At 48.3% G+C, this 25,199-nt stretch overlaps 1 protein-coding gene across 1 annotated transcript; it reads left to right on the top strand.

Annotated features, from left to right (window-relative positions):
• The first annotated feature begins 1,897 nt into the window (after positions 1 to 1,897).
• On the top strand, positions 1,898 to 24,782 carry EFCAB12 (EF-hand calcium binding domain 12). Its single transcript, XM_047094799.1, has 9 exons — positions 1,898 to 1,946; positions 7,535 to 7,983; positions 10,861 to 11,043; positions 12,848 to 13,004; positions 15,614 to 15,807; positions 17,352 to 17,565; positions 21,781 to 21,940; positions 23,571 to 23,627; positions 24,524 to 24,782. Exons 1-9 carry the CDS (start codon positions 1,898 to 1,900, stop codon positions 24,780 to 24,782), a joined length of 1,722 nt encoding a protein of 573 aa, XP_046950755.1.
• The last annotated feature ends 417 nt before the right edge of the window (positions 24,783 to 25,199 follow it).

The following is a 25,199-nucleotide window of genomic DNA, read 5'->3' as shown; positions in this document are numbered from 1 at the left end:
GTTGTTTCCACATTAGTGAGCCAGTTTTAGTTTTTAGAGAGAGAGTTGAATTTTGACCAGAGAATGGGAAAACTGGCCACATCCCTGCCACCCCCCAAGGCAAACGTCCATTTTATAGTGTCCCATTACATCTTTATTTAACAAACCTCAAAGTAGCATTTACTAAGTGCAAAGCTCTGTGCTGGAGGCAGATGAAAAAAGATGAAAAGGTTCTGTAGAGCCTTTTCTGTAGGTGCCTGGCTGGCTCAGTAGAGCATGTGATTCTTGATCATGGGGTTGTGAGTTTGAGCCCCATGTTGGGTGTAGAGATTACTTAAAATCTGGGGGCACCTGGGTGGCTCAGTCAGTTAAGTGTCCCACTTCAGCTCAGGTCATGACCTCACGGTTTGTGGGTTTGGGCCCCGCATCAGGCTCTGTGCTGATAGCTCAGAGCCTGAAGCCTGCTTCGGGTTCTGTGTCTCCCTCTCTCTCCCCCTCTCTCCTCCCTGTTCCCACTGTCTCTGTCTCTCTCAAAATAAATAAACTTAAAAAATAAATAAATAGGGGCACCTGGGTGGCTCAGTCGGTTGAGCATCCGACTTCCGCTCAGGTCATGATCTTGCGGTCTGTGAGTTCGAGCCCAGTGTTGGGCTCTGTGCTGACAGCTCAGAGCCTGGAGCCTGTTTCAGATTCTGTGTCTCCCTCTCTCTCTGCCCCTCCTCCGCTCATGCTCTGTCTTTCTTTCTCTGTCAAAAATAAATAAACATTAAAAAAAATTTGAAATAAATGCTACATTAACGTGACTCATAGGGATGGTCTCAATGACAACCTCAGGTTGAGAGGGTCACAGAGATAATGCAATTCAGTGAAGGTGGTACTTTATGCAGAATAAGCACTCAAGTGTTTTTTTTAACTTCTTTCATTGAGACAATTCACATAATCTAAAATTCATCACTTAATTATGTTTAAATATACAATTAAATGATTTTCCGTATACTGACAATGTTCTGCAACCATCATCACTAATTCTTAAGACATTTGCAACGCATTAAGAAGAAACTCCATGCCTGTTAATAGTCAAACCCAAAGCCACACACCTCACCTCCAGCCTCTGGCAATTATCAGTCTGCTTTCTGTGTCTATAGATTTGCCTATTCTGGGCATTTCTTATAAATAAAATAATATGTGACCTTTTGTGTCTGGCTGCTTTCACTTAACGTAATGTTTTGAAGGTTCATCTGTGTTGTAGCATGCATCAGTGCTTAACTCTTTCTTGTGACTAATATTCCATTGTGTGGATAGAGCATGTTTTGTTTATCCATTTATCAGTTGACGGACATTTTAACTTTAATATTCCTGGTATCAGGTTCTCTATTTCCAAACCGTGGCATCCTGTCATTAGGGAGCAATGCATATCAAAAACACAGGCCTCTTTTTGGCCAAGATTCTCTTGGGTTCCTACAATCCCTCCGGAGGAGGCAGGGCCTGTTCCTTGGATGAAAATGAAATATGTGGAGACCGGCTGAAGATCGTACAATTTTCAGGAAAACCTGTGATTCCTCCAGATTCAGGGGCCACTGGGCCATACTAAGAATCCTGTCTTTCTCCAAGCCAGGAATTCTGCCCCGCTGCGACTGCCTCCCAGGACCCACAAAAGGAACACGACTCTCAGGCAATCGGGAGTGGGAGGGTGCTCCCCCGTACCCGCCTCCGTCCCACAGACGGCAGGAGCGTGGCAATGCTCAGCCAATCAGCGCAGGGCGTCTGTAGTCCTGGCAACAGTTGCTTCTAAGCTCTGGGGCGCATTGAGTGTTTCTTGCAAAGTTTGGAATTACTGTTTTTTGGTACCCTGACACGCCAGCAAAAACAAACACAGACACACACACGCTCTTCAACACCCGCTCCCGACGCTGCGACCATGGACGATTCGTACGAAACGTCTGAGGCTCTGTACCTGTCGCTGCTCGGTAAGTTCCCGGGAAGCAGCGCCGCCTCCAGGAAGCCTTCAGCCCCGTGCAGACGCATGCAAGTGGGGTGAGGGCAAGCACGGGAGGCGAATATCTCATTGTGCCGTACTCTCTCTGGGTGAGGGGTTGCCAGGGAGTCGGGGGCGAGTCGTGCACATTTCTCAGATTTCCATTCCCAGCTGGAGGAGTGGACCAAGTTGCCTTGGTCTGAAATCAGGGGTCCAACCCGTGTGCCTGGGAAAGGCATCCACGGCCCTCTGTCTCGCTCGCCGCGCCCCATTTCTCCGCCGGATATTAATGTGCTGGGTACTGGAGAAGAAGCATGGAGAAAACCAGCAGTGTTTGGTGATAGCCTGCTGCGGGAAAACCCTGCAACTTCAGAGGTGAAGGATAGGCAGATAAACGCATAATTACAGAAGAAGGGGTGGATGCCAGGTCTGGGGGTGACACCCAGAAGTAAGAGGTCTGCTAAGTGTAGTGGACAGGTAAGAACAATTCTAAGGTTCTGGAAGAGCTCTTTACACTTTGGCTTAAATTAAGGATATAAAGAGTTCTCCATGCCAAAAAGGGGAGGAAAGGCATTCCAGGCCAATGGAAGCACATGCAGAGAAGCTCAGAGATACGGTATCTTCAGGAAACTGCTAGGAGTTTGAGCATTGCCAAGGACGAGAGGTGAGAGAGGTCAGAAGGGACAAGATCATGAAAGATCTTGGGAGATAGGAGATGGAGAAGCTACTGGAAATGGCAGTATTGGGATTGGGATTATCAGCAAATGCAGAATGAACTGGCAGACTTGAAGGCTGAAGCCAGAATCATGAGCTCTTGGGCTGCCTGAAATGTCCAGACCAAAGGTACTGAGAGGTGAGGGAGAGTGGCCAGGCTAGAGGGGACTAGGGGGATTTGAGGGCTGACTGAACAGGGAACAAGAAAAGGACAATCAAAGATGATGCTCAGGTTGGTAACTAGGGTGACCTAGAGATGGAGGTGCCTTTCACAGGGATTGGGAACCTACCAGGAGGAACAGGTTGAGTGAGAACAGGACATGGAGGCCAGTGCAGGCTTAGTTGGTTGAGACTGAGATCCTTGTAGGCCATCCAAGTGGAAATACTTTAGGAGCACTGTATGTAGAAAGTTGGAGCTAATTTCAAGTCATAAATATTGGTATGGGTGTCCTCAGCATATAGAAGACCACAGAAACATGAGAGTAGAGGAGATTGTTTGGAAAAAAGAGGAGGAGAAGAAGAAGAAGAAAAGGGAGAAGGAAGGAGAAGGAGAAAGCCCAGGTATGAACCTAGAAGGCACCAATTTTAAGGGATGGGGGGAAAAGAGGGCCCAAGTAGCAAGTGGCCAGAGAGGTAAGATGGAATTGAGGGAGAGATTTGAATCAGAGCCAAAATAAACAGTATTTCAAGAGAGTTGAATTGTCTCCAGATACTTGGCGAGCTGTCCCAGGAAAAAGGGAAGGAATGCGTTTTCTGGAGCATCGGTGGGGAAGACTAGGACTAAAGGGTAGAACTTCCAGGGAAACAAAATCTGGGTTAATATAAGGAAGTCTTTTCTAAAAATCAGAATCAGGCATCCACAATGTGAGGAAAGAACACCCTGTCAACCAGAGGCATATCCAAGCAGAGGCAAAATCTGCCAGGGGCATTTCAGGAAGAGATCCCTGACCTGGGAAGGCAATGGAGCTAGTTGGCCTCTGGAAGCTGTCCTCACAATCCCTTGGGAACATTTTCGCACAGTCTCTACCCACCTCACTTTTCTATAAATGGACACAGAACCCCAAAGATCACTACAATGGAAGCTCCGTGGTATAGTGGGCATGCGACCTTCAATAGGGGAGTCAGGGTGACTTTGAGGGGAGTGACACTTGGGCTGAGAACCATATGGTGAAAAGGACTCAGCCAACAGGAATCTTGGGGAATCCCATGCCCTTCATAGGGCATGGCAAATTCCAAAACCAAGTCAGGACAGACCTAGGAGGGTTGGACAAAGAGAAAGCAGGCTCATGCAGCTGGAGTGAAGTGAGCAGAGGGAGGGGGCAGGGAGAGATCAGGGAGGAGCGGGGAGCAGGGTGCCAGTGAGGGCAGTGGTGGGGGCCATTGTAGGAGGGGCTTGTTTATTCTAAGGGCACTGAGAAGCCATTGCAATGAAGCCATTGAAGGGCTTGGCGGCGAGTGACCCTTCTAGCTAAGGGAAGATCATGGATTTGGGGTCTCGGGTGGGCGGAAGTGACAGTGGCAAGGCCAGGGAGGAGCATGTTTTGAGTGTGTTCCCAGGTCAACACGGTAAAGTTTAAACCCCTTAACCTGGCATTCAAGATGACTCCAGCTTTATTTCCCATTAGCCTCCTCCTTCATGCACAATGTACTTTCAACTTGTGGAACTATTTAGTAACCCCCAAATCCTCAAACTCCACCCCTGACCTTTCCCCACGCTGACCCCTCCACTCTGACTCATTCTTGAAGGCACACGTCAATGCCTCTTCCTTCATGATGACCACCCGACTCTCTCCATCAGCACTTCTCCCCCGACTGAGGGCATACCACTCTGGTTGCCCCACCTTGTTCCATGCCAGGGCTCTGCGGTTGGGTTTCCAGCCTCGTTTGGATCTACTGGATGATTCTCAGTAAATGCTGGTTGGATAAATGGCTACATTCTCAGTTGTACCCAGCATCTTGTTCTCAAAGAAATGACACATGGCTTTTTGAGAAGTGCTCACTTCCGTCCACTTTGATGTATTATTTCCTGGCACATTATTTTCTGACCATGAAGGAAAAACACAGGCATTGTAAGGAGGCTTAACAAATGGACTGAATGGTCACTTTGTGCCAGGCTGGGCACCAGGGATACATGGGAACTAAGACACAGTCCTTGCCATTGGAAAACTCACAGGCTATTGGGAAAGAAAGACCCAGAAAGCATCTTCATCCAGAAAAAACATGGTAAATGCTATGATGGGGTTGAGCACGGTGGCTATGGGAAACCAGAGGGGATATGAGGGAGGGGGTGGGAGGGCTTCAGGGGATGGTGATGCCTGACCTAAGTCTCCAAGAGCATTCCAGAGAGAGGAAACAGCACGGGGGCAGGATGAGGTGACCAAGGAACCATAGTCAGCTCAGTTTGGGTACAAATACAGGGTGAGGTCAGAAAGAATAAGAGAAGGAGCCCATTAGGCTGGCAGAGGTGGGTGTGTCAGGTGAGGCCAGGTTAAGGAGACTGAATTTTATTTCGGAGGCAACAAAAGGGTTTTAAAGCAGAGGGGGTGTGGGTTTTAGAAGGGGAATGATGGTGACAATACTTTTAATAATAATGCTATATCCCTTCTGAATTTTAGAACACTCACATATCTGTTATTCATTTGATCTTCATAACAGCTTCAGGAGGTACTTAGACCAGAGTTTATCATTTTAGAAATAAAAGAACTGAGACTCAGTGGGATTAGGTGGCAGCCTGTGGTCTTATCAATTAATGGCTAAGAACCAAGCTCTGGGGCCAGGCAAACCAGAATTCGTATCCCAGCTCTGCTACTAAACCACCGTGCAACCTTGGGCCTCTCTGGGCCTTAGTGCCCTTCTCTGTAAAGTGGTATAATCATAGAGCTGATCTTTATGATGTCAAATAGTCTGTCCACTTGACATCCACTCATTCGCCAAATAATTACTGAGCTCCCACTGTATGTTGGCACGTGGAGGTGCTGGGGCTCCAGCAGGCAACCAGAGAGAGGAGGTCCAGGTCCATAGTCTATTGAAAAAATAAACACCAACCAAGTAATTATACCAGAAATTTCAAACACAAATGTCTGCCTAAAGCAGGCACTTAATAAATGAGCTGCATGTAAGACAATGCAGAATGGGGGCACATGGGTGGCTCAGCTGATTGAGTGTCCAACTTCAGCTCAGGTCATGGTCTCCTGGTTCGTGAGTTCAAGCCCCTCTTTGGGCTCTGTGCTGACAGCTCAGAGCTTGGAGCCTGCTTCAGATTCTCTGTCTCCCTCTCCCTCTCTGCCCCTCCTTGCTCTCTTTCTCTCTCTCAAAAATAAAAATTAAAAAAAAAAGACCATAGAGAATAATTTGGGACTACAGCAAGCTGGAGAGGGCATGCCCTAGCCTAAAGTAACTCAAGGTGGAAAATTTTGACCAATGCGTCAAATGAAACAGGATCCCAAGCCTCATTCACCACGAGGGTCACCATTTGCAGCCCCCAACTTAAAACCCTGTGATAAGTTTTAAGGGGATGGCGGGGGGAGGGAGCATTCCGGCAGATAGAACAACACATGCAAAACCTTTAGGCGGGATGTGCTTGGACCATTCAGGGATCATTCAGGGTCAAGGTGTGTGGGACCTGTAAAGAAGGATAGGCAAGGGATGAGGTAGGAAAGGTTGGCAGAGGAGGGATGTTATGTTGAGGGCCGTGGAAAGTGATAGAGGGTTTCAAAATAGGCGAGGAGCAAGTCCATTAAAAAATAACAGTGCAGGGGCGCCTGGGTGGCTCAGTCGGTTAAGCGTCTGACTTCAGCTCAGGTCACGAATCTCGTGGTCCGTGAGTTCCAGCCCCACGTCGGGCTCTGGGCTGATGGCTCAGAGCCTGGAGCCTGCTTCGGATTCTGTGTCCCCCTCTCTCTCTGCCCCTCCCCCGTTCATGCTCTGTCTCTCTCTGTCTCAAAAATAAATAAACATTAAAAAAATTTTTTTTTAAAAAATAACAGTGCACTTTACCATGAACAAAGCAGCTCTAAGATGGGCTGATTCTAACCATCTCCACCACTCAGTAAAGTAGGTACCATCTTTACACCCGTTTTACACATGAAAGACTGAGACGGAGAGCCTAAGTGACTTACCCAAGTACATGCAGCCACTAAGCAGCAGAGCCAGGACACGGCTGAAGCATTCCAGCTTCAAAGCCTCTGCTCGGATGATGAGACCAGATCAGGATGCCATTTTTTTAAAAGATCATTCTGGGGCACCTGAGTGGCTCAGTCGGTCAAGTGTCGGGCACTTAATTTCAGCTCGGTTCTGCGTCAGGCTCTGTGCTGACAGTGCGGAGCCTGCTTGGGTCTCTCTCTCTGCCCCTCCCCCCACTCCCCCTCTCTCTTTCAAAATAAATAAATAAACTTTAAATATTTATATATATTTAAATATCATATAAATATATATATATTTATAAATATATATTATATAAATATATATATTTATAAATATATAAATATATTTATATTTATATTTTAAATATTTATATATATTTAAATATTATATAAATATATATATTTATAAATATATTATGTAAATATATATATTTATAAATAATATATATATTATATTATATAAATATAATATTTAAAGGGTGGGGTGGAGTGGAGGAAGAGTAAAATCTGAGAAGGTTAAACAAGAGAAAACATACAAAGACCTGAGCATAATGCCTGCCATCAGGAATGCGCAATCATATTAGGTGTGATTATCTTCATCATTATAGCAAAGCAATGATAATGCCAGGCCTGGGAACCCAGCCTGGTCTGTAGCATTTTTCCTTCCTGACTCCGTTAGTCCTCTTCCTGAAAGAAGCTCACCTCTTAGCCCTCTTTCCCCAAGGGCTCTGCCAGTCTGAGACCTCAAGTGATGACGAAAATGCCAGCAAGGGCCCCACCTTCGATCCTGAACTGGTCATCGCCCACTGCTTCAAGCAGTTCAAGCAGGAGGACTTCCACCTGCCTCAGAGCCGCCGGCGGATCATCATCTTGCCTCAAAAAGAGGATCCGATGCCCATCAATCTCATGGCCCAACCCCAGACTCCCCCACAGCCGATCTCCAGCTTCCAAGCCCTGGGAGCTGGGGACATCCAAGGCCAGCCAGACGACGTGAGGACCTGGCTGAGCCGGAGGCTGAAGCTTCGCCAGGACCTGGAGTCATTTGGCAGCGTAGAGAAGTGGCTTCAGAACAAGCCCAGCCTCACACCTTCAGAGGCCAAGGTCTTGCACATGATCCAGAAGGAGCAGGAGGACCAGTTGTTAGACCACCTGACTACTATCAGAGCCACCAAGGTGAGTAGCCCCATTTGCTTATGAAGACGCTGAAGGTGTTAGGGGCATGCTGTCCTTTCATTCCCTCAGATTAGTCAGGATAGGGGTCATTCACCCCATTTCCAAAGGGAGCAAAGAGAAGCCCCCAAAGGGAGGTGTATGGGGTATTTATTGCTGCATAACGAATGCCCCCAAACATTAAAGCAACAAATGTTGATTACCCCCACTGTTCTGAGAGTCAGGCGTCTGGGAAGAGATTAACTGGTGGCCCTCATCTCAAATTGTTGGCTTGCGCCATAGACAACTCAAGGCTTGACTGAGGCAGGAAGATCCACTTCCCAGCTAGCTTGCTCACGTGGCTGCTGGCAGGGGGCCTCAGTTCCTGGCCACAGGGACCTCTCCATAGGGTTGCTTGAGCATCCTTACCACATAGCAGCCAGTATCTCCCAGAGCGAATGGTCCAAGAGACAGAGCAAAGAGGAGGCTGCAATGCCTTTTATGACCTCATCTCAGGCAACCTGAGTTTCAGGAGAACCACATTATCACTTTCACCATATTCTATTTGTCAGAAGCAAGTCACTAAGTACTGTCCACACTCGAGGGGAGGGGAATCAGGCTCTGTCCCAGGAGGGAGGAGTTAAAGAATTTGTGACTATATCTTAAAACCACCCTAGGAGGGATAACTCCTGGAATGCCATCTATGGGGCATTTTAAAAATATGCATTCCTCATTCATTTGTTCACTGACACGTGTTTGTTGAGGGCCTATATGTGCCAAGCAGGTGCTCGTGGTGGTACCGTGAGGGTCACAGTTGTGAGGCTGGAAGAAAAAGGAGGACTCCCTTTTATAAATACAGAAATAGAAGCTCAACGAGGCCGATAAATTGTCCAGCCCCATAGAGGTAGTCGGTGGCAGTCAGTACCAAAGCCCTTGTCCCCCAGTGCTTACCTCTCTGTGACATTTTCTGGTAATGGAAACACTTGAAATTTCTCCCAGTTCAGGTGAAATTGGGATAAGAGGTCAGATAACGTGGGTTTAAACCAGCTCTGATATTTCCTAGCTGTATGATCCGGTCCTCAGTTTCCCAATCTATTCAATGGGGATAACCACTGTACTGACTTCCTAGGGTTGCTGTGACTTCTAAATGGAGTAGGTGCCTAGGACAGTGACAGCCATATAGTGAGCACTGAATATTACGTTTGCCATCACAAAATTTTTTTTTTAATATTTACTCATTTCTGAGAGAGAGAGAGAGAGAGAGAGAGAGAGAGAGTGTCCCGAGGCACAGAGAGAGGGAGACACAGAATCTGAAGCAGGCTCCAGGCTCTGAGCTGTCAGCACAGAGCTCAACGCGGGGCTCGAACTCACGGACCGTGAGATCATGACCTGAGCTGAAGTCGGATGTTTAACTGACTGAAACACCCAGGCACTCCTATGTTTGCCATTTTTACTACTACTTTAGTCTCACTGGTGCCAGACTCAGTCCTTGGTGTAATCAGAGTCCAAACCGAAATTTCCTAGGCCTATCACACCCTTTCCAGACAGCAGTACAGTGTCTATGAATAAATACTAAGCCGGGGGGGGGGGGCACCTGGGTGGCTTAGTTGGTTAAGCATCCAACTTTGGCTCAGGTCATGATCTCATGGTCCGTGGGTGCAAGCCCTGCGTCAGGCTCTGTGCTGGCAGATTGGAGCCTGGAGCCTGCTTCACATTCTCTGTCTCCCTCTCTCTCTGCTCCTCCTCCACTCATGCTCTGTCTCTCTCTGTCTCTCAAAAATAAATTTAAAAAACATTAAAAAAAACAAAAACAAAACACTGGGCCTGGATTAGAAACCTAGCTCTATTGCTTATAGGCTGTGTGACCCTGGGCAAGTCATTTCACTTTTCTCAGCCTGTTTCCTCGTTTGTAAAAACAGAAAGTAGTATCTAATACCTATTTTACAGCATCATTTATTCATTCATCAAACCATTACTGCCTATCTGCCTAGGGCTGGGGGGCTTGTCCAGTAGATGAATAGGAGGTAGAGGTATGCAGCTTCAAAAGACATTGTCTTGCTTTCAAAATGTTCACATGTTAATGGGGGAGGCAGACACATCAGATTGGTGACTACAGTTGGCCATTAATAGAGCTGGATCCTAAACACAGAGGAGCTACAAAGTAGGGAACAGAAAGGCCCTTTGTAAACTGTCAGGTGCTGCACCAAGGTAAGGGAGTATTATCCTGAAATATTCCCGATGACCTGGAAGTAAAGGAAGAGTAGGAGTTGGACAGATAGAGAGAGAAGGAAAAGTTTTGGGCAGGAGGCCGAGCAGGAGCAAAGGCTGGGAGATGGGTGGATTAGAGAGCCCCATCTGGTTCCAGGCAGGGGCATATGTTTTGGTGCACTGATCGCCTGGTGTGATTTTAATCCTGACGTGTTTGACAGGAGAGATGTGGGTAAGAATGAAATGTTAGTTCTCATCATGTCCAGCCCGGTTGTTTCTGATGGAAAAATGGAGGCCCAGAGATGCAAAGTATCCCTGGCAAAACGCCTTTGCCCTGAATCTAATGCTCCTTAAAAAAAAAAAAAAAAATTATTTTTGAGAGAGAGAGCATGCAACCCCCCAGAGAACAAGGGGGACAGAGGACCTGTCTGACAGCGGAGATGCTCGATCCGGGGCTTGACCTCATGAACCGGAGATCACAACCTGAGCCGAAGTCGGATGTTCAACAACCTGAGCCACCCCGGCACCCCTGAATCCAATGCTCCTTGCACTCCATCTTGCTGTCTGTTGAGAGCTGCTCAGCCCCTCTCTCTCTCTCTCTGGGAATCATGTTCTGTCTAACTCTGGGAAACACATTCCAGTGGCCTGTCTCCCCTGAATTCTCTCCTCTGCTCCCTCTCTTACCTCTTACAGAAGAGCCCCCGGCCCTCCCGCCGACTGGTGCCCCAGCTCCGGTTGCCCAAGCCTTCTGCCTTATCAGTCTTGTACTCCTACCTGCACAGCCGCAAGATCAAGATCCTGGAGATATTTAGCAAAGTGGACGGGGGCGAGCACCAGAAGATCTCTAGGGAGGAGTTCATTGTGGCTCTGAAGGCGGTAAGTGCCTCCCATGCTCCCTCCAGGCTGGCCTGAGTGAGGAAGACGTGCATGCATCCTGTCCCCACTGCTGCCTCCACCCAGGTCCTGGACCAACTGAAAAGTAGATCAAACCATCAGCCTTGTTACTTGTTAAGCCAGATTGGAAAACGTGACATAACTTGTGGCCACATCAGACCCCTAAAACCACTCCTGCGTGAGTCTGATCTTGAAAACCCCTACCTGAGTGGAAAGTCTGCAGAGCCGACCCCATAACCAGTCAGTACCTGGGGAATCACTGTCTTGCCCATCAGACTCCAGAACTGGGCACAGAGATTGCTGGGCCTTCTGTCTTGCCTCTAGAACCCTCCAGACCTTCTCCAACTGTCATTGGCAGATAATCCCATAGAGATCTTGTTAAAATGCAGCTTCTACTCAGTACCTCTGTGCAGGGCCCAAGTTGATGCATTGTAACAAGCTCCCAGTGATGTCTATGGTACTGGTCCACAGGCCACACTTTCACTGACTATCCAAAAATTTTTAATTAATTATAAATAAATAAAATTTAAAAATCCATTTCCTCGGTCACACCAGCTACATTTCGAGTGCTTAGTGTTCACATGTGGTGAGCAGTTCCTCTATCAGCCTGCACAGATATAGAACATTTCCATCATTGCAGAAAGTTCTGTTGATCTAGCAGAGGTCAGCTAACTATGGCCCAGAAGTCAGATCCAGCCTGCCTCTGTTTTTGTGAATAAACTTTTATCGGAACACAGCTACACTCATTTATATGTATTGTCATGGCTGCTTTCATGCTATGATGGCAGATTTCAGCAGTTATGACAGAGATCATATTGTTCATGGATCCTAAAATATTTACTATCTGACCCTTTATAGGAAAAGTTTGCTGACCTCTGGTCTGGATAAATTAAGCCTTAATATGCTTTGAATACAAGATACCTCTTGGAAATACTTCAGGAAGCTGCCTGCTAGGTCTTTATGATTTTAAATCATCACCAGTTTTCACACTGTTGTTTCACGACATGTAGTTACCTAAACAACGTTTCAAAACATTAAATATATATATTATGTATACAGGGTATGTATATATATACATATATATGTACATGTATACGTATATACATATATGTATATACGTATATATATTGGGTTTTTAATCATCATAACCAAAAAGAGAAAACATGAAGTCCTCTAGAACCAGGAGAGTTCTGACCCTCTTTAAGGAAAGCCCAGTGAACACTGACTACAGTCTAAAGAAGCTGAGGAAGAAAATTATATTTCCTTAAACACTTTCCTTCTTGAATATTCAGTATTGCTGGCAAGCATTATACTCCTATAAAGTTGCTTACCATCCCTGAAAGAGTAATGTGTATTGTACTTCTGATCTTATTTTTCTTCAGTTAAGGAAAGCTGATGTGTTTCTTGTGGGCAAGGATGGTAGGCATGAAATCCTTTTTCCAATCCAGTGTGGGAAAGTTATCGTTGAGATTGGTATGGAGTGGGGTGGCAACCCAGAAGGAAGGAGTAGCAGACTCTGCAAAGATAGTGGCATATCTAGACTAGGTTTTGAAAGAGGGATAGTTCTTCAGATAGAAGGAGGAAGCGCCTGAGTAAAGGCAGAGGGTGAGAAAGTGCAGGGTGTGTTCAGGGCCTCAGAAGAGGCTTTGAGCTCCTGCCGAGGTGGGAGTGGCTGTGGATGAAACTAGATAGGGGAAGTAGGGCCAGGCTGGTAAAGCTTTGACCGTACAGGTAGGATGTTTGGATTGGAGCCTGCCCACCTTGGTGGCTTCTCTTCTCTCCTTAGGTTGGAGTCCCTCTGAAAAACCAGGAGGTGGAAGATGTTGTGATCTATCTCAGCTCTCTGGGAAAGGACAACAGCATCACCACAGATATCCTAGTCAATACCTACAAGCAGTGGTGTCTGGCTCATCAGAAAAGCACCCTGGCAACTGCAAGGGAGCGTATGTATCCAGTCCCACCCCCATGCCTCCGCTTCCCCATCCTGGGAGCAAGCATGGTGGAGGCAGCCTTGGTTTACTTCCTGAGTGTGTTCTACAGCTTTGGGTTACCATGGGTGGGCCAAGACTCTGGAATCCCCAAGCCCAGTGATCAACTAAGGAGCAAGGTATTCTCTTGAATGCCTAGCTACCATGTCCATCAAAGATGAATGAGACGCAGCCCTTGTCCTTAAAGGAGGATTCTCAAAAGGTGGTTTCAGCCCACCAAGGCTTACCCAATAGACTGAGATCTTGTATGTGGGTCCAAAGCCTTCTTGCTATTAATCTATATTTTATTGATAAAAAGTTAACTGAAAGTCGGAAACCAGAATTAGCACATGTTTAGAGTTTACTGGAAAGCCTACTTTGATATTCTATGATCAGGGATATTAGCAGGGCTGCTATGAACAGTTGTATGAGCTGTGCAACAGCTCAAGTTCCATTTGCCAAGCCATGTGCTTGTGGAACCACATCTGTCCAGACATAGCATGGAGGCAAATTAGAAATGGACTAGCCATAGTGCTGGCTATGAATTTACAACACAAGGGTGCATCATGGTTCTTTGTAGCTTAGTGGCATTGTGGTGTAAAAAAAAAAAAATTAAAATTGAACAACTCCAGATAAAATTAAAGCCCTCCTTTAAACCTCCATCCACCATTCCAGAGCCCTCCCCAAATGTAACCAAATATAATAACAATATAGCATATCCCCAAATATAACCCCACAGTGCAGCGCATAAATTTCCAACCTCTAGTCTCATCAAGCCACTGGGCAGAGGCCGCGTCACCTCCAGGCAGTGTCTCTGCCTCTCTCAGAGTCCCAGGGAAACTGAGCACCCCCCCCACCCCGGTCACCTCCTGCACACATCACTACCCACAGTCATAATCTCTGGCAACTTTTACGTCCAGCTCGTGTTCAGAGCTGCCTCAAGTTGGGCCTGCTCTCCCATCCATGACCTTTTTGCCTTTTCATTATCAATTACCAAAGCTCACCATTATCCACGTAGTTGGCCGTGAGCTGTTTAGTGAACGACCACAGTGTGCCGTGATGCATATTTGAGGCAAAGGTATTTGGGGCCTATTATTTCCCAATAAATAGACTTGAAGCCAGGAGCAAGTATTTGCTTGCCTGGTGCCATCTCAGTGTCATCACCCTTTTCTCTGGAGAACATTCCAGGGTAAATGGACTTGGATATCTTTTGCTTTGCCTAAAGGGGCAGCAGCATCAAGAGTCAATGAGACTCTTTGGTGGCAGGCTCACGAGAGAAGGCAGTGGCACTCGGGCTGGGTAGCCTTACCCACAGCAGGTAGCTCAGTTTATCCTTCAAGTCCCTGGAGGTCAAAGCTACAATTCACGCTCTACAGGAGGACACAATAAAGCTCAGAGAGGCTAAGCCACCAGTCTGCAGTCTCAAAACTAGAAGGTGACTGAGCCATGACTTCATTTCAGCCCAGAACAGGGCAGGCCTGAACCAGGGCAGGGGCAACGGGATGCTTTCATTCACTTGGTTCTTTGTTGAACATCTCCTACGTGCCAGGCATACTTCCAGAAACTGGGAACTGGGAACACAGGAGTGAAGAAGCCAAGGCCTCTGCCTTCAATGAGCTTCCAGGTAAAGGGTTAAGCAAGATGATGTCTAGTAGGGATTAATGCCTTGAAGACAATAGGACAGAGTGAGGGGGTGGTGGTCACAGAAGGCCTCTCTGCAAAGCAGCCATGGGAGCTGACACCCGAGTGACAGATGAGGAGCCCATTCTGGCGAAGGGCACCCTAGACAGAGGGATCTGCAGAGGCAAAGGCCCCGACTTGGGCAAGTTTTCAGGGGACAGAAAGAAGTTAGGGTGAGGGGCGCTTGGGTGGCTCAGTCATTTAAGCCTCAGACTTCGGCTCAGGTGTGAGTTGGTTGGTGAGTTGGAACCCCCGCATCGGATGAGCTTGGGTTCCCCACTCTCATTCTCTCTTTCTCTCTGTACCTGTGGGTTTCTCTCTATCTGCTCCTTGCTCACTCACTCTCTCTCTGTCAAAAATTAGTAGGTAAATAAGTAAGTAAGTAAATAAATAAATAAATAAGAAATACACCTGTAGTCAAAAAAAAGTTAAAAAAGGAAGAAAAAAGGGTGGCTCTGGGGAGGCGGGACGGGGTGAGCAGGAGGAGATGGATCACGTGGAGGCTGAGCTGAGACGAGAGTCTGCAGAGCCTTGCAGACCAGGAGGAGGATTCTGGGCTTTCATGTAAGTGCTGAGGGAAGCCAGTAGAGAGTGTTAGGCAGGGGAATGAAGTGATTATATTTTTCAAAGGTCCTATTTAGTGTTTGGTGGAGACAGGATGCTAGAGTATGAGAATGCCAACTGCAAGGTTGGGGCAGTGGTGCAGGTGAGGCACGAGGTGGCCTTGCACTGGGCAGGCCATAGTGCAGATGGAGAGAAGGGATACCTTCAAGGTCCGTCTCAGGTGGCCTGATGAGCCATGTGGGAAGTGAGCAGAGGGATGGCCGGCACCTGCTTGATCACATGAGTTAACCGCTTGATGGATTCCTTAGCTGAGCCCCCTCTCAGGCTCTCCTTCCTTTCAGATTATAGACCTGCCAAGATCAGAGTTTCCCCATCGCGTCTGTCCAAGAAGCAGGTGAATTTAGCCCCACAACCGTGCAAGATGGACCTGCTGACCGTGCCCGTGGTTGACACCCAGATGGAGGCGCGGCCCCTGACTCTGGAGGAGATGGAGGACATTGGCAAGCGGTACCGCGAGAGGAGGCGGAAGCACAAGGTACCCCGGTCAATGGGAAGGGCGTGGCGCTTGGCTTCTAGGCAGGCTCAGGTTCAAGTCCGCTGCACCTTCTAGCTGGGGAACTCCTGGGAGCAGGCCCTCTTTTACCCCTATGTTCCCTCATCTCATAATAAAAACAACACCTACCTCACAAGGTTTCTCTGAAGATGTAATGAGATCATGTTTCCAAAAGTATATGGAGCTCCTCTCTTCCCATCCTTTGACTGTGACCTTGCATCCTGAGACCAGGGCTGAGGGCCGTGTCTTCATTGTGGCTGGAATCCAAATGCCTGGTACAGGGCCTGTCACTGAGCGGCCACTCCAGACATACATGACCAGTGAAGGCAGGACTGATTGTGGGAATTAATTCACCCAAAAATATTTATCAAGAGACCACAAAGTGCCAGACGCTATTTTAGGTGTTATAGAGAACAAAACAGCCCCTGCCTTCAGGAAGGCAGATAATATTAATATTATACTATATATAAATACATTAAAATTTTTTTTAATGTTTATTTTTGAGAGAGAGAGAGAGAGAGACAGAGTACAAGCAGGGGAGGAGCAGAGAGAGAGGGAGATGCAGAATCTGAAGCAGGCTCCAGGCTCTGAGCTGTCAGCACAGAGCCTGATGTGGGGCTTGAATCCATGGGTCATGAGATCATGACCTGAGCCAAAGTCAGACACTTAACTGACTGAGCCACCCAGGCACCCCTAAATACATATTATTATTATTATTATTATTATTATTATTATTATATAATATACTAGGCATTGTAAGTGCTATACCAACTAAGATCTGATTCAGCTGCATGATAAGAAAACCCAAAATATTTGAGCAGAGGTCAGCAAACTTTCCCTATAAAGAGCCAGATAACAAATGTGTTAGGCTTTTGGGGCTTTATCGTTTCTGTGGCAACTACTCGGTTCTGCCTTTGCAGCAAAGAGCAGCCCCGGACAACATCTAAGCAAATGAGTGCCTCTGTGTCCCAAAAAAGTTTTCTTTATAAACACAGGTGCCGGGCCACATGTGGCCTGTGAGCTGTACTTTGCTGATTCTGGTGTTAGAGGCCAAAAAACAGATTTTTGTTTCCTTGTAAATAAATAAATGAGAAGGCCAAAAGTGGCTCCACATTCCCTGGGCCTCTTCCACTTTGCTCTGCCATCCTTGACATGTGCCTTCCACCTCAAAGGCACAGATATCTGCGCCCAATTTAAATTCTTGTGCAGCCAAACACAGATGTGTTGTTTCAGTAGGGCATCTACGTTGTTCCCTACTGTATATGTTATACAGTGATGTATGCACAACCACATATGGGGCTGTGCACACAGAACCGCGTGGCTTAACCACTCAAGTGCCCTTCAGGGGTAACCTTGACCATGTGTGATTTTTCTCCCAAGTCACTGACTTCAGAGCCTGAACTTTGGTCCCACCCTGCATGCTTTGCCATCTCCCCTCCTGGGGGAGAGGTCGATGAGGCTCCATATCTGCCTTCTGGTCGGGAAGAAGGTGGAGGGAAGTGGGTGCCAACCTCTTCTCCTTGCAGCTCAAGATCCCCTCCATCCAGTACACGGAGCGGTGCCGCCTGGTGCGCAGCGGGAATAAGCACTTTGATGAGCACTGCCTCCCATCCACCATCCATGGGGAGATGAAGGAGCTCATCAACAAGTCCCGCAGGGACAACTTTCTGGTCTACCTGCAGTGCTGCAAGCTCTGTGAGTCCTACGGCCTCCCGCTGACAGAGGACATCCTCGTGAAAGGTAAGAGCTTTGGCGCCTGGCCCTTGGGAAGTTGCCGAGAGGGCTCAGAACCCAAGTGAACATGGCTCCGCCTGAGGTTTGTCCTTCCCCAGCAGACGTGCATCCAGCCAAGCCTCTGTGGCCTGTGGTGGGGATACTGAAGGAGCAGAGGCAGCCCAGCCTGTTTTGCTGTTACATTTGATTCTACATTCTAGAGTCCTGGAGGTTCACAGGCTCCACAGGTCTAGGGGTCTGGGTTCCCCAACTGAGCCTGCTGAGCATTCTAGAGCAGGAAGCTCCAAGGACAGGAGTTCTGGGTGAGGGAGCCCTGAAGTTGAGCAGAAAGGAACAGTCCCAATTTCAAAGAGGGACATGTGATAGGGGCGATACCTGCTCTGCTGTAGCGGGCTTTTCTGCAACCACTTCCCCAGGCCAGCCCTGTTTCTTGGTTCTTCCACAACACAGAGGTAGGAATGCACCAGGGGACAAGTTCTTCTGACGCCTTGGCTCTCTGCTCAGACCACAGGACTCAGCCCTGAGATTTCCACACTGGTCTCACCCTTTGTTTGAGGAAGAATTGTGTTTTCATATATCCAAGCAGATCTGAACCCTCCCCATCTCTGGATAGAGTGTGTATTTCTGAGAGATGGGGACAGGAGAGGGCCCCATAACCCCAACGACCACACAGCAATGCTGGTGTCCTAAATTCGTGAATTTATTACTTTAATGGGCAAGTTCCTCTTTGTGCTTTCAAAACACAAAAGGACAGAGGCTTTCCCACAGGAACGTCACAGGAAGGAACCATGGCCAAACTGGGAAATGTGGCTTTCAAAGAAAGGGGCACACAGACAATGGGGTGACTTACCTAAGAACAAGTTCACCGTCACAACTGACTATTTCCGTCTTTTTTCCAAGACAAGGGGAAAGAAGGGCAGAACGTATAGGGCCATGGGTCTTGTATTAATTTGCTTGGGCTACCACAATAAAATACCACAGACCAGGTGGTTTAAACAACAGAAATTTATCTTCTCACACTTCTGGAGGCTACAAATCCAAGATCAAGGTGCTAGCAGGGCCAGTTTCTCCTCAGGCCTCTCCCCTGGACTGGCAGATGGACGGCCACCCTCTTGCTGCCTCTCCACATGATTTTCCCTCCGTGCACTCATGCCCCCTTGTGCCTCTCTTGTGTCCAAATTTCCTCTTACAAGGACACCAGCCAGATCAGATTTGAGCCTACCCGCACAGCCTCACTTTAGCTTAATTACCTCTTGAAAGGCCCTCTCTCCAAATACAAATTCTGAGGTTCTGGGGGTTAGGGCTTCAATATATGATTTGAGGGGTGGGGGACGCAACTCAGCCCATAACAGGTCTGTACAACAGCGTACGGCCAAATGCCTTCAGGAACACAGGCAAACCACCCTAAGTGATCATTGTCTCCTGTGCACGCGGCACCCTCTCATGTACACGGCCACTTGCTGCCCACCTGGTCTGGGAGGGCAGTGACAGGAAATCTCTTGCGGCTCGCAACACTGACTTTTCACCAAATCATCCTTCCTTCCATCTTCCTCAGTGAGCCGCATCTTCCCTGATTGTTTATATTCTCTCGTCTCTGCTCGTGCTGGAAATGCAGCTAGCTGTCTTCTGAAATGCAGGCAGGCTTGCCAGCACCCTGGACTGCCCTGTGGGTTAAGTCTTTCCTCTGGATGCGCCTCCTCTGTCCCCACCAGGGTGTTGAGCCACTAACTGATTCCCACCACCACTAGCTTTTGCTAGGTGCTGGGTCAGCGAACCTCACCTGCCAGCGGGATTTCACATTCACAGGCACAAAGCAGCATCCGTGGGTGGGCTTCCCTTTACTTCTTGACGGTTCTAGATGGAAAAAACTCGAGTCTGTCTCTGACCGCTCTCCTGGCCACTATCTATTGGCTGTCTCTTTGACAGAGGCCAGCTCAGCTATGAGTAAAGAAACTCAACCATCGGGACTTCTGGGTCTGTGCTCTAGGCTAGAGCTTGGTGGGCTCAGAATCCAGGCCTCAAGCTCAAGGGCCATGTTCTAAAACATCAAGGCCTTTCCCCTCTCCCCAGTGCACATAGCTTTATCATTTTTCCTCCCCCTGATTTCACAGATAATACTTGCTCACTTACATTTTTTTTGAAAACATAAAAATAATGATCCCCCCAGCTGGGGGCACCTGGGTGGCTCATTCCCTTAAGTGTCACCTTCAGCTCAGGTTATGACCTCATGGTTCTTTTCTCTCTCTTTTTTTTTTTAAAAAAGCATTTTTTAAAAATGTTTATTTATTTTTGAGAGAGAGAAAGAGCACTAGCAGGGGAGGGGCAGAGAGAGACAGGGGGACAGAAGATCTGAAGTGGGCTCTGCTCTGATAGCAGAAAGCCTGATGTGGGACCTGAAATCACAAACCATGAGATCATGACCTGAGCCAAAGTCAGATGCTCAACCGACTGAGCCACTTAGGTGCCCTATGATCTCATGGTTCTTGAGTTCAAGAGTCTGGCTCCATGCTGACAGCTCTGAGCCCGCTTTGGATTCTCTCTCTCTCTCTCTCTCTCTCTCTCTCTCTCTCTCTCTGTCTTTGCCCCTCCCCTGCTCACTCACTCTCAAAAATAAATATTAAAAAAAAAAATTCCCCCAGCTTGAGTTGGCACCATTAATATTTTAGGGATTGTCCTTTCATAGATCTCTTTTTCTTTTCCATTTACACAAAATTATTTATGTAAGTTATTTTTAAAGATATATATACATATATCGTTAATGTAGATTTTTAAAATTCTGTATATTGGCACCTGGGTGGGTCAGTTAAGTGTCCGACTTCAGCTCAGGTCAACATCCCACGGCTCATGAGTTCGAGCCCCATATCCAGCCCGCTTCAGATCCTTCCACTTCTCCCTCTGCCCCTCCCCAGCTTATTCTCTCTCTTTCAAAATAAATAAACAAGCTAAGAAAAAAATCCTGTATATCTTTTAAAAATGTTGATGCAGGGCATGCTGGTGGGTTAAGTGTCTGACTTTGGCTCAGGTCATGACCTCACGGTTTGTGAGTTTGAGCCCTGTGTCAGGCTCTGTGCTGACAAGCTCAGAGCCTGGAGCCTGCTTCGGATTCTGTGTCTCTCTCTCTCTCTCTCTCTCTCTGCCCCTCCCCCACTCACGCTCTGTCTCGGTCTCTCTCAAAATTAAATAAACATTAAAAAGAATTTTTTTTGAAATGTTGATGCTGCATCTTCCCCTTCCCTCTCCCCTCTTATCTGCACAGTCCCTGCCCTCCCCTCTCCTCCTCCCCCACCCCAGATAACCAGCATTAATAACCTGGACTGTAACCTTCCATTACTTTTTCTAGAACGTGAGCTAGTCATGCGTTATCATCGTAGGACAAGTACTGCTCCGTGGCTGCAGGAAGACAGAGCCCCTGGCCAGTGTTTTTTATGCTCCGACTTCTTAGAGCAGTCTCCTGAGGATATCTATGGGACTAATTCTAAGCAAGGAGAAAACCTCCATCAACTAGGTCTAGTTAACCTGGTGAAGCCTTGGGTGAACCTCCTCTCCTTCTTGTGGCCTCGTGACCAGCACGACCCATGCAGAGTGGGGTAGGGCAACGCACACTCCATCCTAACTGCACCCAGGCTTTGGGGCCAGGGCTGACCTGGTTACAAACCAGCTCCCACAGCTCTAGTCCAGACACCAGTGCTGTACCAACCCCACTTCCTAACACTGCACTAAGATTATGTGCCCTGTCGCCCCTGGGGGAAGCTGGGGGAAGAGTCTAAGGGACCCTCTGCACTTCGCAACTTGCTGTGAATCTACAATCATTTAGACATAAAAAGCTTAATGGGGCACCTGGGTGACTCAGTCAGTTAAGCATCTGACTCTTGATTTTGGCTCAGGTCATGATCTCGCGCTTTGTAGTTCGAGCCCCACGTCAGGCTGTGCATGGACCATGCTGACTGTGCAGAGACTGCTGGGGATTCTCTCTCTCTGCCCCTACCCCATCTCTCTCTCTCTCTCTCTCTCTCTCTCTCTTTCAAAATAAATAAATAAACTTTTTAAAAAAACAAAAAAAAGCATAAAAAAGTTTAAAGTGTATATCTAAGAAAAAACATTTGCAAACAAAAATGTGGACTTATATATATACATAAAAAAAAAATCCTCCCCTCTGCCCCAAAGGCTGAGGGCAGGGAGGGGTGTTGGACTGAGAGGCCACGTTTCTCTTGCTGCTTACAGCCCTGCTGTACCCAGGGGACAAGATCATTTTCCAGAAGGACCAGGTACGCCCAATCCGGCAGCCGGGAGGCTACTACTCAGATATGAAGATCTTCAGTCCAAATCTGGCTCTGCTCAAGTTCCAGGGCTTCAGCAATGTTGTGGCTAAGAAGACTGACAAGCTGAGTATCAGACCCCCTCTCTCCCCCCTGCCATTTGCATACCAGCATACTTGAGGTGACATGTTGTGCCAATGCCTGTGGCCAAGCGTGCCCAGCATGTCCAATCCAGCTGGTCCCCAGGGACTGGCCAATTTCCAGTGTCTGAGGGCGTTAGCCTCCTTGCCTCGCTCCCAACCACATCCTATGTGATCTCAGCCTCTCTACAAAAGCTTAAAAAGAGGGCCTTCTTAGGGAAATAGGTCCCTTCTCATATCATGGGTTGGCTGGTGAGGGGCCCTACAGAGGACAGAGGTGGCCGTCCCTTCTTTGTCCTGCCTTCTCTGGCAAGAGGTGGGCTTGCATTAGGAGGAGAAAGGAACTCTGCAATGGGGCCCGTCTCTGGCCCTCAGACCAACCTCCTTCTTTGGGAGGAAGTGACCCATGGGCAGGTTGTGAGCCAGCATCTGTGGGTGACTGCATATTGGAGAGCAAGCAGCATCCCTGCATCCCTGAGGAGGGACGGGGCTCATGTGGGCTGGGAGGGGCCAGCTGACCACAAGGGGGGGAGGGGACCGGGAACTGCCCACATTCTAGACCACTGCCAGCTGCCCACTGCGGTGGTATGGCCAGAACAGCTGGGATGAGATACAGCAGAGCCAAGTGGAAACCCCACAGGCTGCAGGTTAAACGGACAAGATACTTCACTGTCTGAGCCTCAGCTTTTCATCTGTTAAATGAGCATAACAGCCCCTCCCACACACAATGAGGATCAGGTGAGAAATGCATATAAACTTCCTAGCATGGTGTTTGGCAGATAGTCAGCCCTTGGAAGCAGTGATAGTTGTTGTTTTACCTGTCCCATCAGGACAATCTCGACTGAAGGCATGGGCCTGGGCCTACAGAGGGGCCTGTCCACAACCCTGGGGAGGCAGAGCTGAGCACGAGTCAGAAGGCTGGTGGCCTGGAGAGCCCTTTCTGATTACTTAATGACTGCCAGCCCCTGGGTGGCTGACATCCATTTCTGCACCGGGAACCTAGGGAGTGGGTGGGAGCCTGAGAAAGGGACTCTTGTCCCTGTTTAGGTAGGCCACAGCCATAACGGATAGGTCCCTAAGGACCCTAAGGGCAGGTCCCTTAGGGAGGTCCCTAAGGGCAGGGATGGACATTTGTTTTATCTTGCTACTTGGACTGTGCTGTCAAAGATTCTGAGGCCAGATGCAGGCCTGCTGGGAAAGAGTGCCGTCTGTGATTAATGAGTGATGTCTGCCAGGCCGAAGATTTGGAGAGTCAGTTTTCACCACCCTTGTTCCAAAAGCTGGCTTTGGCTCTGGCAGGGAAAGTGACAGTCAGGGGCCCCCAAACAATGCAGATCATTGCGCATCTCTCAGCTACCCTGGGAGGCTCTGCTCTGGGAAATAAAAAACATGAGGCTCTGAAAAGGGAAGTGACCTGCCCAGAGCCACACAACCAGCCAGGTTGGGAACCCAGGCCTGGCTGACCAAGCCCACCCCAGATAGAAGAAATGCTCCTTTTGGAACTCTGGTTTGGACTCACTAGACAGGCCCACCCCCATGTCCTCTGACCTACTGAGGCCCCATTAACATGGATTCCCCCCATCCTGACAAGATACCTTTCTGTCTTCTCTACTAGGAAGACACCAAAGAAAATCAAGAAGATACACTTTAAGGAGTTTGAGGAGTTCACCAGGTCTGTAGCATCAGCCAACTCTGTAAGCGGGTCAGGGGAGGGAGGACCAGCCTCACGGTGGAGGAGGTGCCTGGGACTCTGCATGTTGCACGGCGCACAGTATCTAGGGCTCAATGCCCGGGAACTGAGAGGCAGTGAAACTACTTAGAGTGCCAGGCAGACACCACTGTGGGTGTGTTCCCATGTTTTAACTCATTTAAATCCTCTCAGGAACCCTATAAAGTTACTCTTAGCATGCCCACTTTGCAGAAGGGGAAACTGAGGTACAGAAAAGTTAATTATCTTGCTCAAAGTCACACATCTATCAAGGGGCGGAGCAGGGATTTGGACCCAGCAACGCTAGCTCCAGAGGCTATACGCTGAACATCACATTAAAATGCCTCGAGAGAACTGACGGTGTACACTTAGGAATTTGGGTTTTGGGGGCGCCTGGGTGGCTCAGCTGGTGAAGCATCCCACTTTGGCTCACGTCACGATCTAACGTTTGTGAGTTTGAGCCCTGCTTCGGGTGAGCTCGAGCCCCGCTCCAGGCTCTGCACTCTCTCTCTCTCCCTCCCTGCCCCCTACTCACTCGTGCGCTCTCTCTCTCTCAAAAATTAATTAATTAATTAATTAAAAAAAAAGAATTTGGGGTTTCAAGGCAGCAAATTGGGAGTCAAGCCCGCATCCTACCACTTGCTAGCTGTGTGGCTTTGGGGGAAATAACGTATCCTCTCTAGGTGTTCACGTCCTCCTTGGTAGGGCAGACAGCATAACAGGACCTACCACATGGAAGCGAAGTGCTTGGCACAGTGCCACACCTCCACTCTGGTCACACAGTTGCTTAGCTCTGCTCAGCAGAAGCCCCAGCCCTGGCGGGTCTGCCACGACAAACTTCCTATCTTCTCATTTTCCAGGAAGCTGCAGGCGAAGAGGTCCAGGGGTTCACTGCGAACTCACCCCAATTTCTTCTGGCCGGGTCACCTCCTGGACAAGCTGCAGCTCTATCTGCCCACTGTGGCCATGGACAGGAGCCTGGCACTCTTCAGTTGTGTCCAACCCCAGCCCCATGCCTACTCAGCCACCTACCACCCCAACCACTGGTGGCCTATTGGGAACATGAACTACATGACCTGTGCCTATTACGATGCCTCCAAGGTCTACTACATCGACTAGAGTGGCCCAGGTGTTGTCCGACCCAGCCATCCTGGGGCTGTGGCCAGTGCAGCTAGCAGCCCAGAGCCACAGACACAGCGGGAAGTGTAAAGAGCCAGATAAAAGAAATCATTTCAGTGCGATGGCCTGGAGCCAGCTCTCTCTTGAGCAAAAATGTCCAGTGTCTCAGAGGGCAGGTGTATCTAGGGAAAGATAAGCAGTTTCTGAGTATTTCCCTGTCTTGACCTCTGCCCTTTTGAAATAAACCAGATTGGAGTTTTTTTTCATGTCACTTGTGATCCAGCTGATGTGATTTCTTGCTCAGGAGCTGGGGCCAGAGGAGTGTTTGAAAAGCTGGGGTTCTGAGCCCAGGGCACTACTGCAGGTATGCTTGCCTGGCACCTGCAGCATCTTGTCCTGGGATCTCAGTGCTCATGG

The sequence above is a fragment of the Lynx rufus genome, unplaced genomic scaffold (assembly GCF_022079265.1).
Source record: "Lynx rufus isolate CCGP_SWC_20201006 ecotype Redwood Valley unplaced genomic scaffold, mLynRuf1.p SCAF_4, whole genome shotgun sequence".
In the NCBI taxonomy this organism is placed as follows: Eukaryota; Metazoa; Chordata; class Mammalia; order Carnivora; family Felidae; genus Lynx; species Lynx rufus.
This window is presented reverse-complemented; position numbering and strand designations above follow the sequence as displayed.